At 37.8% G+C, this 18,352-nt stretch overlaps 1 protein-coding gene across 1 annotated transcript in view; it reads right to left on the reverse strand.

The window, feature by feature from the left end:
- mmp24 (matrix metallopeptidase 24) overlaps window positions 1-18,352 on the reverse strand; it is a 72,650-nt gene that overhangs the window by 9,810 nt on the left and 44,488 nt on the right. Inside the window, exons 6-8 of the mRNA XM_694711.9 lie at window positions 17,206-17,423; window positions 14,974-15,112; window positions 6,434-6,700 (exon numbers count right to left, since the gene is read on the reverse strand). Of these exons, the coding sequence (XP_699803.4) occupies window positions 6,434-6,700; window positions 14,974-15,112; window positions 17,206-17,423 (624 nt within the window). The remainder of the gene's footprint in view (window positions 1-6,433; window positions 6,701-14,973; window positions 15,113-17,205; window positions 17,424-18,352) is intronic.

The raw sequence follows: 18,352 nt of genomic DNA on the forward strand, positions 1-18,352 counted from the left end.
ATGGAGGTGCACGGCTTGCACACAGTTGAATGAATGCCGGGAGCGCACCGCGAATCACGTGACAAGAACTGACCAATCAGCTTCAGCTTGTTTGGAATCGACTCATTTTGGTGGACACATTACTTCAAACAAACACAGAACACCCAAACACCCAACACTGCAGTGCTTTGTAATTTCTCCATAAATAAAACCTGCATCAGAGTGACAGCAATGTTTTGTCAGCAAGCATTGACCGGTTCGCTGTTATACAAAGTATGAGCATCAATACTTTAAACCATTTAAGACCATTAAACGAAAGCATCAGTTGGCTTTTCATCATTCATTTGTTTTTCTTCGACTTAGTCCCTTATTTATTAGGGGTCGCCACAACGGAGTGAACCACCAGCTATTCCAGCATATGTTTTAAGCAGCCAATGCCCTTCCAGCTGTAACCCAGTACTGGGAAACAGTTGGCTTTTCTATTTGCAAAACAACTGTTTAAATATTTAGTTTGTAGGGGTATCACAGTGGCGCAATGGGTAGCGCAATCGCCTCACAGCAACTGGCTCAAGCATTGGCTAAATCACTTAGCATTTCTACACAAGTCCAAAGACATGTGCTGCAGGTGAATTGGGCAAGCTAAATTATTCGTAGTGTGTGTGTTTGTAAATGAGTGTGTATGGACGTTTCCCAGTGATGGGTTGCAGCTGCAAAGGTATCCGCTGCATAAAACATGTGCTAGATAAGTTGGCGGTTTATTCCGCAGTGGCGTCCCCAGATTAATAAAGTGACTAAGCTGAAAAAGAAATTAGATTAATAAACGAATTGAGTTTGTGCTGAAAACTACATTACCCATAATGCTAAGCTACACAGAAGATTCCACCAATCTGAGAGTTGAAGTATTGCTCACTACCATAAAGCACTGCATATTTTAAGTAAATAATTTTATCATTGAGATAAAATAATTGTATCATATATATATACACACATGCTTTGTACCGCTCCTGGTATTGGAGGCATTGGAAAAAATGTCTGTATGATTTGGTATTTTGTTACACTTTTAGAAAATGGACTTGAAATATGGAGTCTGAAATAAAGAAATGTCTGTAAATATAATAGTATATAAAATAATACGTTGTAACTGACTGACTAATTTATCGATTGCAATGAGTCAATGAGCTAAAGCTGTAAACTTCAACAGTTGTAAACATGAACATACCAATTGTAGAGAGCTGTTCAAAACAAGCAGATATTTACGAGCAGGCAGAAATGCGTGTCCTTTTCAGAAAGCTCGATTCATATTCATGATCACATAAATAGCTGTCCTTGTGAACACTCAATGACACAGTATTTGGGAAAGTTGTTCCAGTGTTACACAATCCCTCTGAGAGCTGTCAGTTTGATTGCCAATGCTTCATAAACAAACACATGCGAGAGACTCACAAACCGGATCCAGATATAAGCACTAAAGACAAATACAGTGAAGAAGAGGCTTTAGCAGCCCCTGAGAGTGTGATTGATGAAGCGCTCATCCTTCCTCTCGCACTTTCTCCATTCTTACTTGCGATCTTGTCAAGCACAACATGCCAAATCCCACTTGTAAAATGTGAGTGACAGAAAAATGATGAACAAATAGTCTGTATAACCCTCTTGGCTTCTCCATCTTGTGTCCTGGCCTCAGGCTCCATGTTGAGGTTATGACACGACTATAGGATAGTACTCTACAGAGAAATGAAGAGAAATGAGCAATTCTATGCAGTTACAGCTGATATACTTGATTTGTGTATGACATTTGAGTATTTACCAGTCAACCAGGGGTGTGTTTCCCTCTCTCACAGAGCGATGTCAGCCATGATTTGGCTGTCTGAGACGAGTTTGGGAAATTATAAAAGATTCCAGAACTCCTACACTAAAATCTGTGTGATAAGTTACATGTTCACAGACATGTAAAGAAAGGTAGCTAGTATAATTTATATTACAAAAAGAAATCCGTTATGTTTCTGAAGATTGGGAAAGAAAAAACGTATACATTATGGTACATGCATACACATGCTTTACAGTCTGAGTTTTCAAGAGTTCACACTTAGCTGATGATTGATAATAAAGCTTGTTTGGCGTGCTGTCCCGGGAGAGAGCCCTGAGCTTATAAGATCCTCGAGCCCTGGGCTCCCTCCCGTTGCAAGGCGAGAGGGGAGTTTGAGCTCAGGTAGATCTCGATGACTCCCCCTCCTGCTTATTGTAGCTAAGTGTCGGATATGGATGCTGAGAAGGTGTACTCAGAGTTTGGCTAAAATATTTTGGATTAATTGTTTAGAGTGCTTGTTTTTGAACTGTGGGAGGAAACCGGACGACCCGAGGAAAACCCACGCGATAATGGCGAGAACGAGCAAAAACTCTGCACAGAAATGTCGCCTGGTTTGGAAGAGAATTAAACCAGGGGCGTTCTTGCTGTGAGGCAACAGCGCTAATCACTGGCCACCGTGTCGCCAGTTTGAAAGGAGGGGAAAGTAGGGTTGGGTGGGGGTTTTTGTCAAGACAAAGATATTGAAATGAGAAAAGTCTGGTTATTTATAGTGGGTTAAGGATCATCTGATAGGATAATTAGTCATTAACTAAAGCTGGAACAGCTGTGAACAATCATAAGCACGTGATCCTCTCGAAATTTGTTTAAAAATAAACTTCACTTATTCCTTGTGGTGCTCTGCCAGGCGTCTACAGAAACTGTCTTCAGTATTTGCTTGTTTTTGTGGCATTTCCCTTCAGTTTTGTCTTTAGCAAGTGAAATGCATGCTCAATGGGATTCAGGTCAGGTGATTGACTTGGCCATGTCATAACATTCCAATTCTTTCCCTTTAAAAAATCGTTGGTTGCTTTTGTAGTATGCTTTGGGTCATTCTCCATCTGCACTGTATAGTGCCATCTAATGAGTTCTGTAAAATTTGGCTTAATATTAGCAGAAAAATTGCCTGAAACACTTCAGAATTCATCCTGCTGTTTTGTCAGCAGTCACATCATCAATAAATAAAGGAGAACAATAAATACAAGTTTCATTGGCAGCCATACATGCCCATGCCTTGCCATTACTACCACCATTCTTCACTGCTTAGGATCATAAGCAGTTCCTTTCCTTCTCCATGCTGTTCTCTTCCCATCATTCTGGTACAAGTTGATCTTGGTCTCATCTGTCCGGAGGATGTTGTTCCAGCACTGTGGAGGCTTCTTTAGTACTCTAATCTGGCCTTACTGTTGAGGCTAACCAATGGTTTACATCTTGTGGTGAACCCTCTGTATTCACTCTGTTGTAGTCTTCTCTTGATTGTTGACTTTGACTCATATACGCCTAACTCCTGCCGAGTGTTCTTGATCTGTCCAACTGTTGTGATAGGTGTTTTCTGGACCAGGGAAAGAATTCTTTGGTCGTCCACCACAGATGTTTTCATGGTCTCCTGCGTCTAATGGTGTTGCTGAGATCACCTGTGCGTTCTTTCTTTTTAAGAATGATCCAAACAGTTGTTTTGGCAACACCTGATGTTTTTGCTATCTCTCTGATTAGTTTGTTTTGTGTTTTTAGTCTAATCATGGCTTGCTTGACTAATAGTGGCCGCTCTTTGTATCACATCTTGAGAGTTGACAGTATCAGATTCCAAATGCAAATAGCACACTTGAAATGAACTCTGGACCTTTTATCTGCTCATTGTATTTGGGATAATGAGGGAATAAAACACACCTGGCCATGGAACACCTGAGAAGACAATTGTCCAATTACATTTGGACCCTTAACAAGTGGGAGGCACATAAACTGTTGTAATTCCTACACTGTTCACCTGATTTGGATTTAAACACCCACAAATTAAAGCTGACAGTCTGCAGTTAAAGCACATCTTGATCGTTTCATTCCAAATCCATTGTGTTGGTGTACAGAGCCAAAAATGTCAGAATTGTTTCAATGTCCAAATATTTACGAACCTAACTGTATGTGACATTTCTGCAGTGTTGAATATAATGTCAACAACTGTAAAATAAAACAAAAACATTAAACTTTCAAAAATGTAAAATGTAATTACTGAAACCAAAAGTAATTTTATAAATCATTAATTATCAGTATTTGTGTGTGATGTCTGAGCACCAGCAGTAACAGAGCAGCAAATCAGCATATTAGACTGATTTTTGAAGACAGAAGACTGGAATAACGACGATAAAAAATTCTGTGTTAAATCACAGGAATAAATTACATATTAAAATGTATTTACATAGAAAATGGTTATTTTAAATTGTTAAACAAATCAACACAGCAATGGAGAGCATAATAGATTTCTTTCAAAAATATTAAATCAAGTTTTCATGTGAGATCAATACATAGTGAATTCCACCAAAACCCTATTCATTCATTCATTTTCCTTTGGTTTACTCTATTATAGAGGTCGCCACAGCGAATGAAGCGCCAACTTATCTAGCATATGTTTTACACAGCGGATGCCTTTCTAGCTGCAACCCATTACTGGGAAACACCCAAACACTCTCTTAATCTCACACACTACAGCCAATTTATATTATTAATCACCTATAGCGCATGTCTTTGTACTGTGGGGGCAATCGGAGCACCTGGAGGAAACTTACGCTAACACGGGGAGAACATGCAAACTCCACACAGAAATGCCAACTTGCCCAGTTGTTGTATGTGTTGCATATAATACAGCAGTGACATTGTCAGAAAAGCTGTCTCTCTACAGTAAACATTCCATCAGTATCTGGAATCACTCAGCTGCCATTTCACTACATTTGTAATCTTGCATCGATTGTGACTGAATTTTAATACCCAAAAGTTGTGTCTGTCTTTTCCTCCAGACACTGTGCCAATCCAAAGCTGCTATCAGATCACCAAAGAGGAAGAGTCAGAGCCAAAACACTCACTGTCAACACTATAATATTGCAGAGGCAGCGCCAAACAAACACTAATCAATTACTCTACAAGGCTACAAAGACTTTCATGCGTTTATTACTACTGCCTACTCAAAGAAACACATACTGTAAGCATGCTGCAGCAAAAGAAACGCTGTCAAAACAGTAGCAAAACACAGCAATGCTCTATACAAACACTGAATGTAGGAATAACTGATGACATGCCATTGAATTATGAGAAAATAATGCACAACTGGTGATGCTGTTACAATACTTTGTAATAATGCAATGGACCCGAGTCAATTATTCCACTTATACTACAGTTACCACACCTCAAAGACATTTATCAGGGTTTGTCCTTAAACAGCTCCTGTGTATAGGACTAGTTTCTTACAAATCTCATTTAAAGCCTTTTGTTTTTTTTGTTTTTTTTTTGGTAGGAGCTCAAACGTGCTGCATGTTAAAAAAACACTTAATTTATTCTCTCCATTTTCATTTTGCAAGTCTCCTAGTGTTAAACAGTTTTAAACTGTTGAGTTTTACCATTTTTAAGTCCATTCAGACAATCTCCAGGTCTGACGGAAGCATTTTAGCTTAGCTTAGCATCAATCATTGAATTGGATTAGACCATTAGCATCTAAAAAAAATTCAATAGTTTTGATCATTTTCCGATTTAAAGCTTGACTCTTCTATAGTTAGATTGTGTACTAAGAAGGATGAAAAATGAATGGATTCTGTTTTTTAGGTTGATATGACTAGGAACTATAATCTCAATCTGGCGTAATAATCAAAGAAATTTGCTGCCGTACCATGGCTGCAGCAGGTGCAATGATATACACAGCATTGTTACCTAATTTTATTAAATGGGGACTATTTTTAGGTGCTGCTGAAAGGTTTATTTTGCAACAACAACCTCCTGGATGTACACAAAACCTTGTTCTGAGTCGTTCTATATTGGATTACTTCTATGATAAAATGCAAAGCAGAAATGAAAACGGCTGAAAGAAGGCTGAAAGAAGCATACGCTATGTATTTTTCAGTTACAAGATGGCGCCAAACACTCAAAAACAACGAACTGACAGACAAGCATATAAATATGGATGTGAACGTATGATTAAAAGTACCTGGTGTTATTAGTTTCAGTGGTTGTTATCTGGGAATAACATACCTTAGAACAGTGTTTCTCAACCACATTCCTGGAGGACCACCAGCTCTGCACATTTTTTCATGTCTCCTTAACAAAACACAGCTGATTAAGATCATCAGCTCATTAGCAGAGACTGAAAGACCTGTAATGGGTGTGACAGACAAAGGAGTCATCAAAACATGCAGTGCTGGTGGTCCTGCAGGAACTAGGTTGAGAAACACTACCTTAGAATGTCCTGACTGACCAAATCAGAATCAAGTATTCAATAATGGCGTTTAAAGTCTAGTAATAAGTTTCCATGCTCCGTGGAATACAATAGGAGACAACTTCTCAAACCATAGAGAAGGAAATGCCTACCGAATACATGTCTGGTTGCCACATATATATATTGGAATCTCCATGACTTACATCCTTCTCGACTGACAAAGGCTCCTTGTGGAGCGTCAGGGATGCCCTTCCAGATGCCAATGGGTTTGGGATAGCCCGGGTCAGTGGTGCGCTTCTCCTCATTGTATCGCCAGTACTGGTCACCCTTGAAGAAGTAAGTTTTGCCCACGGATTCCCAGCGTAAGGCTGTGTCGATGCCATCGCTAGGCAAATAGCTGCCCAACTCCACCAGGCTGTGCGGGTAACCAGGCTCCGCCGTAACCTCCTTGAAGATCCAATATTTGTCCCCTAGAGTCAAAACAAGAGTGGTGTAAAGTAACGAATACTCCATAACTGAATAGTTTTTCTCAGGAATACTTTGCAAAGTAGTTTTAACTCTTGTGTATTGTTTAAATTGACTACCCTTTGGTTATGTTGGTGGCTTTTTTTGCCCCATTGACTTTCATTAAGATCACATTTTTTTATTGCAAAGCCACAACAACATATAATCATGCATTCTTGATTGTTGGTGATTTTCCTTATTAGGAACTTTTCATTTTTACTGTTGATCATCAGTTAACAGCATTACCGTTTAGATAGGCCTGTGCAAAAAAGCTTCCGACATTTAAATGGAGTTCTATTGAGTAAATTATAGTGTGTGTGTGTGTGTGTGTGTGTGTGCATGATTCCCAATTCTACCTCTTAGTCCTTCCCCTTACCCCTAGCTATCGTTTTACACGTTCCTGCGAAGGGATAGGGGTGTCCCAATTCTCTTTAGCTTAAAGGTGAAGGGCTAAGGGAAAGTGATATAGCACTTTGAACGTAGATTTTTCAGAACCACACTCGAAACCAAAGGGTAAGAAAATTTCTCAGAATACACCAGCTACAATGGCAGGATAGCTGCACCCGAATCAAGTTAGGAGGTATACATATTTGTATTTTTTTGTCATTATTACGAATTTTTACAACAAACAAGCACATGTTTTAATATATTCATAACCGCGTTTGTGTTTTACCGTCATGCTTTTAAAAAAAACCCACTAAAATAAAAACGCTAAATTTGGCTATCTATAATCCATAATCATAACTCCTGTACAGCAGTCCCACAACATTCTGACACTCGATGACACTCAAATACCCTGTCAGATAAGTCTAGTGGCTGGGAATGGGCTTTTTACAGTGTCTGCTACAATGTTAATGTTGTTTTTGGTGTGTTTACATGAATATGGCCACTGTGTAAATGCACAGTACAGTTATGATCTTATTGCCACATTACATTGCAATGATAACATAATACATGCCTTCAGTGATTTCCTGAAGTTAAATACCAAAAAATAACACAACTGGAAAAACTACAGCAGTCGCCATCATCTGAACTTATATGAAGCAAGAGATCGCGATGACATATGATGACGTGTGCAGGTGCTGTAGTGCTGTCCCATTTTTGGGGGGTAAATTTTGAAGCCATTCCCCTTCACACTCGGTTTTCAGGGCCAAGGGGAAGGGGTAGGGGTACAAAATAGAATTGGGATCTTCCCAACAGGGAGAACCAGCAACAATTAATAATGCATGATTATATGCTGTCAAGGTTTTGCACTCAAAAAAAGTCAATTGGGCAAAAACAGCCACTAACATAATGAAAGGGTAGTACATTTACCCAGATTTAAACAAAAATTTTAACGAATTTTCCCAAAATATGTGTCAAAATGAGATTTGTCACCAAAAAGCATTCACTTTGTGGAAACAGAGAGAAATCTGTGGCCAAATTAAGCCTCAAAATCAGCCCAGACAGGGATCGACAGTGCTACCATTTCGCTCGCATTTACAACTAAAAATAGATGTGTCCGAACTGGAAAATTTATTTAATCGTACATGTGCGATTTCGTTTTTTTAATAAGCTTGATTGATGACTTATTTCACTCGGTCACAGTAAAACAACATGCTCTTCACACAAAGTTATGGTGTATTACGTTGGAAATCTATTGTGACTGTAGCACACGCTGACCCGATCAACAACAGCACATGTCTACTGGTTTATTTACTTCACGTCAAGCGGTCTTTACATTGTTTTGAAACGGTTTTATTAACTTAACAATAACTCCCTATTTCTGTTGGCCTGTGTTGAATTTTTTTTTCAGCTCGAAACTGGATCAAAAAGTCAACAAGATGCTGCCTAGGCATGTCCACATCTGAAGACTTGATTCAGATCAGTTTAAAGAGGCCTTTAGTAGAGCAATTTGATCCCAGTCCTGCTGTGAACCGTTAGCTAAACTCCATGCAGTTTAAATTATAAATAGTTATTAAATCTTTACTATACTGTACTATTTCTCAATCAACCTACAGTCAATACTCCATTTTCTCTTGTTTTCGGTGATTGGCTAAGTAGAACAATCAATCCCGTGATTCTCGTCCAATCAAATTATGAATAGAAAAAATTGCATCTGACACACCGACTTCAGGACACGAACACTTTATAAATGTAGCAAACAGCCAAAGAAAATCACCAAATGGTCTTAAACAATCACTAAATGCGCTACAGAATGTTACGTTTTCAAACATATAAACAAATTGCATGTAGTGCTGCATGAGCTTGATTTGTGGCGCCACCTGCTGGACACTTGTATCTTGTTAGTCACGGTTAAAGTGCATTACATACAAGTTAATGTATCGTCACAGCTAGATTTTTGACCTGTCCAGCAATGTGTTTTTCCTGCAGAAACACCAGCTGAGTGTTTTACTATTGTTTTCAATAAAAGAAGCGCGTTTTTAAAATCATCGCTACATAACCTGGCGCTGAGCATAGGTTTTTCACTCACTCGGTGGACACACAGCCTAAGATTACACAGATTTTGCATGTAACCTGCTTTCTGTTGGCTTATTATAGATGCATATATTAATGTAATGTGTTCTCACGTTGAATTAACCTCACATTTTAAATTTATAGTCCATGAATGGCAAATTATTTAACTTGCACTCAAAAACACCCTTAACAGAAAATGACACTGATGTAAGCTACATTTTTAATTTGCAGGGTATATGGAGGAATCATTTTCAAAGAGTAATACTCACTACTCTTGATCAAGGATGATAACTATGAAGATATACGGCCCATTCATACACCGGGCACAATAAGGCACAAGACATTGGTTTTTTCAGTTTATTCATGACAATTTGCATTTGTATAATGATAATATTTTTAACAGTATTATTTATTATATGCATATTTATATTTGTTTTAATAAAAACGAGTTTAGATTCGTCCACTTATTTGAATATGGAGACGTATACGTCACCATAGTGTGTGTTTGGATAGAACTCAGTTTTTTGACCACACTTCGTTATTATTGTTCATTTATTCAATTGTTGGAAATTAGAACTGAAGTTAATATTAGTTTTGAAAAAATGTTTGCGCTTAACAAATGAAATTAAATATGTATAGGCTAATCGATGTCTTCGATGAGGTGCGTACCGATGGAAGCATATGAGTAGCACAATTCATTTTGAAATGTTATATGCAAAATGGCAATGTGATATGTTAAAGGACACTTTTCAAGCTGTTTGGACAGACATATGTGTAGGTATAGTGTTTAGAGCGTCATATTGGGCTAATATAAAGCCCTGTTTTTTAATTGAACAACATAAAAACTGACCAATTGGAGCAGTTTTCAGTGTTTGTGTATCTGTGTGCGTGCGAGAACTTTGTAACGACATTGTGTGTGACTTATCGTTGCAACTCCACAACAAATGCATCCAATACACATAGGTAAAGTTCTTACTGTAGTATTTCTCACAAATGTTATGTGAGATCTGCTTCCTTCATGTCTTTCTGTGGTCTGAAGCAGCAGAGGGAGGGGATTAAGGCATACTGACAGGCACGTGGAAATGATAGGTGTGAGGGACTAGCCTTAAAGGCGCAGTACAACAGAACCGCTACCTGATGGTTAGAGCTATAAAACAGAGACTTCTGAAAGGTATAATAAATAATCTGATGGGTGTTTTGAGCTGAAACTTAACAGACACATTCTGGAAACACACAAGACTTATATTAAATCTGGAAAAAGGGGTAACATAAGTGCCCTTTAAATGGAAATGTATTTCTTTATTTCAATTTACATTTTCCAAGACATATGTGCAATGGTAGGTGCAAAATGAAAATCAAATTATATCATTTGCATTTCTCATTTGATAACACAGTTTTAATAAATACATTGTATCCACATTGTACGCAATGCACGCACAGTATTGGCCGCCGTATTTGGGTGTGGCCAGCCCAGAATGCATTTTCAATTTTACATTGGCTTTCATTGGCCGTAATGTAATTGAAAATGAATTCTTTTTTTGTTTTCATTTTGCAGCAAACATTTTACACATGGTCTTGGAAAGTGCTAACTGAAATACAGAAATACACTGCCATTTAACACACTGCATTATTGCTGTGCATAATACATTTCAAAATGAATTTTGCTACAAACATCCCATGCTGTTATGCTGAAAATAACATTTAAAGTATCATTTTGCTTCAACTCCTGCTTCTACGTTACGCACATCAAATTAATTTTGTGTAATACAATTTTAGTATATTTTGCAACTTATAAAGCATTACAATGTGAATACAATAAACATATTAAACTGTGTTATCAAATGAGAAATGCAAATGATATAATTACATTTTCATTTTCAGTTTGCACCAACCATTGCACATATGTCTTGGAAAATGCGAATTGAAATAAAGAAATGCATTGCCATTTAACATATTGCATTGCCATTTTGCATATTACATTTCAAAATGAATTTTGCCACTATATGCTTCCATAGCGTACAACACCTTACTCCACGAAAGTAAAGAGTAAAAGTAAAGAGAAAGTAAAGAGGCCGAATGGAGGAGGCTTGTTCTTTATCCTCGTGCTGCAGATGGTCTATTTAACTGTTTTCTCACAAGTGAAGCGTTCAGTTTTTCCACTTACAGAGTCCGCCATGTAAATACCAAATGCGCCATGGAACGATGCAACTCACTTTTAAGGGGAATGTGAGATGAGACTGAGATTAGTTTAATGCACATTATGCTCAAAACACACCCATAACACCCTATTCAAACAGGGCTTCAGCGTTAACGCTTGACCGAAGGTGTTTCTGAAGTTGGGGCTGACGCAATCGTCATGGCAGCGTCCGCCAATGAAATTAGTCAGCAATCGGCAGGGCCAGACGGAATCTGCAGACGTTTTTTGCTATTTCTGTTGAGAATTTTGATAAAAATCAGCGGATTTCTGCTGAATTATTTTGGGAGTATTGAGTGGAGTGTAATAACTAAAACCTTAATATATGAAATAAAAAGTAATAAATTACTGAATAAAAACTGAATAAATTCAGATTTACACATTTACTCAATTAAATAAACAGAATTAATGATGGGCTAAAAATCTGCAGAAATCTGTGGAAAATATGCCGAATTCTGTGCGCGCAGATTCTGTGTGTGCCTAGCAATCGGCTACTGTCTGAGCTGGTGTATTTGCATACAGCGATCTGATTGGCTGACGCTTTCGTCAGCGCTTGAAAAGCTGAGCAAGTCCCAACTTCTGGAGCGAGCAACGCCAGTGAAGCTGCGCCAACGGATCCACAATGCAGTTCGGCAACGCCTGACGTCACCCATTCAAAGTGAATAGGAAGCGTTGAAGCTGACACCCCGTGTGAATGGGGCGTAACTCATTAAGAGAATAAGCGCAACCCCGTTAGACCATGCACCAGGGCGCAGAGCGTATTTTTCCGTCCTTAAAATAAAATAATAAGTGGATTCAGATACGCCCTTACTGCTTTTGCATCTATTTATTTAAATGCTTTACTGGCATGCACTAGTATCGACAGCTGTGCATTGAATACTGCATGCAGGACAGCCAAAAAAGAGTGTATTACACCCTCACAAAGCATATTTACTCAAAAAAAAAAAAGACAACTATTTCATTCAGACTGCAGTGTTACTTCAGCACAGCGATGCATTGTATATAGTTAATGAATAAGATGCAGAAATGCCAGCGCGAGCTGAGTTCATCAGCTCTTTATCTATTAATACTGAGGTGCAGTTTCTCTGAGATATAACCATGAGGCATCCCGCGTGCTTGTTTTCTCATGAAGCATCACAGAGCAGGAGACTGGAGCTATAAATATCTCTCCTCGCGCAGCAAAGACTGAGCCGGGCTAATTTAATGAGAAAGAGGAGGGCGGTGAGATCCAGAGAGAAGGAGGAACAGACAGAATAATAAAGTACCGAATGCACTGACTTCGGCTGTCAGGCCTCGATGGAGGATAAACACGGTGGAGAAATGCAGATTAATCCACACGTCTAACAGATATTTATCTACTCTTTAACTAAAACGGGACATAAAAATGGACTGATCTGAAAGCAGCCATCTGAGTTGAAACCGATCCAAAGGTAACAGATGTTTAATGGAGATGGCTTCGTTTTATAATCTAGGCCATATTCAGGTGCTTAAATTTAGGGGCTTTTAATTCAGGATGTATTTATAGTTATTAAAATGACTTTAGAGTTATTAAAACAAGCCCAAGGCTGCGTTTTTCATGATAAAGGGGACCTATTATGCAAAAATTATTTTAAACACAGTTGTGTGGCAACAATCTAGGAATATAACCAGCTTCTTATGGTAAATATTTATCAATTTCATTTTTTATAATCACATTCAATGAAAACAGTCTGCAGAAACACTTCGATTAACATTCTCCCTTTGTACGTGTCATCAGAGGGGTAAGCCCCACCCATTAGTGACCATCTCTCCCTCATTAGCATAGGACACTAGTCTTGTTTTTGAATCTGCCACTATGCTGACACACAGGCAGCACAATCTCATTTAAATGTAAAGGTGCCCTAGAATGAACATTTGGGTGTAACAAGGCATAGTAGAATAATCAATGATCAGTATATGGAAATGGGCATTCTGTGAGCCTCAGACACTGTTTCCTCGTTCTCATGTCCACGAGTGTAAAACCCCGGTGGACAACAGAAGACAAAACAAACAATGACGAAACTCACGGGCCATTCCCTCTGCAAATTTGCATGTATGCCTAATTTGGATCGTTCATCCATCGAGCAGCTGACGTCATTAAGCTCTAGGTTCATAAGAAAAGCTCTGAGATCATTAATATCCAGGCCTCATACTGCGTTTGATAAGCAACAACGTTTTCTAGTGAGACAACAGTGATAATTTCCCTCCCTTAGTTATTTTTAAGCATATATTTCATTTAATGTATATGTAGGACTTTTATTTTGAAAATGTGAGCGCAAAATTGTTTACTGTACGTTACTGGGTAACGACAGCACGAGACATGTTTAAAACTCATCTCAGGACACAAAATGCAAGATTTACAGATTATACATTTGTTCATCTCCACTTCTAAAGAGGCATAAGGTATGTTTAGTTACATATTTTGTTAATTTATCGTGTTTATTGTGAAATTTGATGCGCATGTTTCAACAAACAAATGCAGACTGATGAATCGTGTCAAATCACTGCTCAACTGTCATCTGTTCATGCAGAGGTTGATATTATTCCTGACTGTTTTCTTTGACGGTAGTTTCGAAATACAACACCATACATCTCCATCACTCTCCTTTGTCAAGATTAATTATAATTTAGCATTTATCCACAACAGATCTGATGAGCAAAATAGGTTAACGTTACTCGGATTAGGTTTATATTTGTCAGCGTACATTATACTATGTGTGTGTGTGTGTGTCTGTCAGAGCAGCACATCAGAGCTGAGCTCATTAATATTCATGACACGTCAATCATGGACCTTCTGATTCTATAGATATTTTATGGAGTAATAAATGAGCTTATAAAACCCTTTCTGGTTTTATTTTAATAAAGCCATAAATCTACTGTGTAGATATCAGAGAACAATTTAACTTATTAAACCAATGCAGTATATGGCACGTTTAAAGCGACAGTCACCATCTAATACTCATAAAGTTCCAGCGGCAACTAGTACACTTCGGCTAATATAGTTTATTCAATTCACCTACAGCACATGTCTTTGGACTGTGGAGAAAGCCCACACCAACATGGAGAAAACATGCAAACTCCACACAGAAATGTCAACTGGCCCGGCAGGGGCTCAAACTAGCGTCCTTCTTGCTGTGAGGCGACAGTGCTAACCACTGAGCCACCGAACCGCCTAACAAATCTGTAATAATCTCATCTTTATGTAATGCAGATACATTGTGCACAACTACTTTTGACACAACTTATTACAGTTAACTAAAACTAAAACCATAAAACATTTTTGGTAATAGACATAAAATAAACATCACCTGAAATGAAACAAAATATCTTAAAAAATAAAGTGTTTATTATTTCAGCTAGTTACCAAGACGATATTGCCAATTTTCCCACTAAAGTGAAAATAAATCAAATCCATTTAGACAAAAATTTAGACACTAGGGACATCAGAGACTGTTGTAAAGAGTGGCATAATAGGTCCCCTTTAAGCAAGAATATCGTAGTCGTTTTTGTATTTTCTTTTTAATATTTATAATTAATGACATGTTTTTTTATGTGGATGATGAATGTTACCTTTGAAGAACACAAATTTTCCATCTGATCTCTCGTAAGCAGCGTCGATGCGATGAGGTAGACCCTTCCAGAAGTGGTCTATCAACATAGGATAACCTTCTTGAACTTTGTTGTTGCGCAAACGCCAGAACCAGCGATCCTGTGATGAGTACAAGACATTATTTAGCTCCAACATTTATTATTGAGTGAAATAAGCAAAATGTGTCCAGTATGGCCCATTTTAAAAACGTACCCCTACATACATTTCTGGAGAACACCGAATATGTCCCAGGCGGTACGTTTTTTTAGCAGTTTTTGTTTTTTTGAATCCACCAGAGGCCGCTGTGTATACTTTTTGAGATCTCAAATTTCCTTGTAAGTGCCTTGCTGTTCTCGCTTGCTGTTCTCGTGTAAATCCACCAGAGGCCACTGTCAACTGACTGACTGACTGACCGATCGTCTGACCCACCCTCCTCCTTCACTAAACCCAACCAATATTGTTTTCTAAAGCACTGATTGAACCGCCCACGCACTTCCCTAAACCCAACAGTTTTAAAAAGCAATTTAGAAAAAGAAAAGCCCTCACTTGATTTTTTCCATGTTTTCAGATTTGACCACATCCTCACCCTGTTATCTTGTTTATTTTATTTTTTTGGATTCTGTTTTTGTCTTACTCGCTTTCTGGAATCGTTTTTTCACCGGACTCAAACTCCATTGTCGTGGTCTCTGCATTTCAAGTGTATCTCAACATGGCAAGCTAACTGGACAAACTAAAAAAGTTTCACAAGAATGTAAGGGGTCAGCTGTTAAGCGTGAAAAAGAACGGCGTCATACCTCCCAGTAGCGCTTGTTAAGTACTTCTGGCTACTTAATTCACGATCTCCAGAAATGTATATAGGGCTATGTTTTCAGAATGAGCCTATGTTGCATAAATAGGTCACACTGTACAAGAGGGTCCCATTAGTTCATCAGTATTTATTAACATGGACTGATAATGGAAATATTCTACTAAAGCATTTATTAATCATAGTCCAGCATTTAATAATGCATTATTAAAATCTTTAGCAAGAACTAACAATGAGCAACTTTTTGATTATCATTAACTAATGTTAACACAGATGAATATTTTATGTAATAAAGATATTGCTTATTGTTCGTTCATGTCAGTAAATATACATTAACTAATGGAAACTTACTGTAAGGTAAATACATGGAAAATGTTATTGTTAGGCATCATAAGTGATATTAGGCATCATAATATTATAATATACAGTGTTTAAAAATGGATACATACAAATAATAATAATAATAATAATAAGTTATTAAATGATAGAAGGTGAGATGAGCCTGCACAATTAAATATTGGCTGATATTTATTCTGAATTACCTGAAATTAATAAGTAAAAAAGATAATATCTCTAATAACAAATCTGTCATTCATTCATTCATTTATTCCTGTGGGTTGGCACAGGGTAATGAAATGCCAACTTAACCAGCATATGTTTAACACAGTTCATTTGTGGTGAGAATATGATCCGAACTAAAACAGACCCCATCGCAAAAGGTACTGCGCCTTTTTGGGCTAATCCAGCTGCTGTAGTCCATTGTGCTGTGGATTATGGAATGTGGAGGGAATATTATATATTAAACATTTGTTGACAGTGCTTAACCAACAGTTTTAAACAGAGAGAGAGAGGGAAAAACAGCTGCTGAAGTGACTTGCGATGTGCATTCACAGTTTGCAATGCATTAATGCATTGTTTTCCAGCCGCGTTTCATTCTCGAAATGTATAGTTTGTCTAAAGTGATGTATAAAGATTATGTAGTATACTATGAGCAGGGAAACAATCAGCCAGCGCAGACGTAGCTCATAGTAAAAAGTGATATTTTGCTGGTTTGTTTACTTGCGGGAGTTCATTGGCATTTTCTGACCAATCGAAAAGCAGTTTAAGCAATCAGTGTGGTGTGAACAGGACCCAAAGACGGTAGAAACTGAACTAAAGATGTGAAAGCACCCTTAGGTAGCGTTCAGAAGTGTTATTGCAGAGCAACACAAACAGCATGTAGATGTATACATGCATGGCTACGTGCAAGTTATGCACCGTGGGTCACGCCAATCATTCAAAGTAGAAGAATAAATCAGACCTTACTGTATTTTAGTGATTATAATACCAAATATTATTATTATTTGATCAAGCTCTGCAATTATTGGAAAGAGAATTGATTGAATTGATTGAGAATTGATTGACTCACCTTAAAAACAAACATCTCCCGCCGAAAGAAGGCCACAGTGTTGAAGTTGCCATCGCAGATGTTGGGTTTTCCATGTCCCGGAGAGGATGGCCGATCTCCAGCAGACGGGCGCCCGGGCCGAGACTGACGCTCGTGTTTGCGCTCGGAGGTGGAGTGTGGGCGGCGTGCGGGGAATGTAGGAAGAGGACGCGTGGGCTCCAGCATGGCTGTCGGTATACCTGAACAACAACACTTTTTAATGCACCATTCATTTTTAATTAAGCATCTTTGTACTTACACTTAATATTTACATTTTTAGAGTATTTTTTTAAATGACTGTTTTAAATGGTCATGTTCAAATAACTTTGATAACATTTGTTTAATTCAACACCAAATTCTTCTGAGAAATGCATCAAATGTGCATTATTTGTCAGTGTTAGAGTGCAAGATTTAAATGTTTAAATTCTCAGTTTTTCGTTCTGTTTTTGCAAACAAACTAATTTTTTATATTTTTGATAAACACATTTTATTTCAAATTTGATTCAAACACTTTCAAGGACTCGTGTTTGTTTTTAAATACTTTCCAGGCCTTGAACCCATATGACTGAAATTCAAGCACTTTTAAGTACTTTCAAGAAGCGTGGCCCTGAACAACAGCTTCTGCGTTTACATTTAAGCATTTTTCACATGTGTAACGGTGGCAATGTACAAAGTCATTATTTTTTGTAAACAACGAAGAAAAATAAAATAAATACAAAAAAAATTCCCAGAACAACTGTAGCTTCCTGGACTGAATTTGAGTCTGCTTTTCTCTCTGCCTTCCTCTCTGAGGATTATGAAGATGAGTTGGCTGATAGGGTTAGGACAAGAACCTGATATATGCAGTTCCTGATTTAAATGTTAACACTCTTATTAAAGAAATTAGTTTCTTTACTTAAAAAAGTGAGTAAACCTCCTGCCTTAAAAAGCTACAAGTTGACTTTCCTTAAATAAAGGTGAGTATACATGTTGTTACTTTGAACTATTAAAGAATCACTCCACTTTTGTTGCAAATAGGTCCATTTTACAGGTCATCTACAGTTTAACAGTTGAGTTTTACCATTTTTAAATCCAATCAGCCGATCTCCAGGTCTGGTAGGAGCACTATTAGCTTAGCATAGATCATTAA

The sequence above is a fragment of the Danio rerio genome, chromosome 6 (assembly GCF_049306965.1).
Source record: "Danio rerio strain Tuebingen ecotype United States chromosome 6, GRCz12tu, whole genome shotgun sequence".
Classification (NCBI taxonomy): Eukaryota; Metazoa; Chordata; class Actinopteri; order Cypriniformes; family Danionidae; genus Danio; species Danio rerio.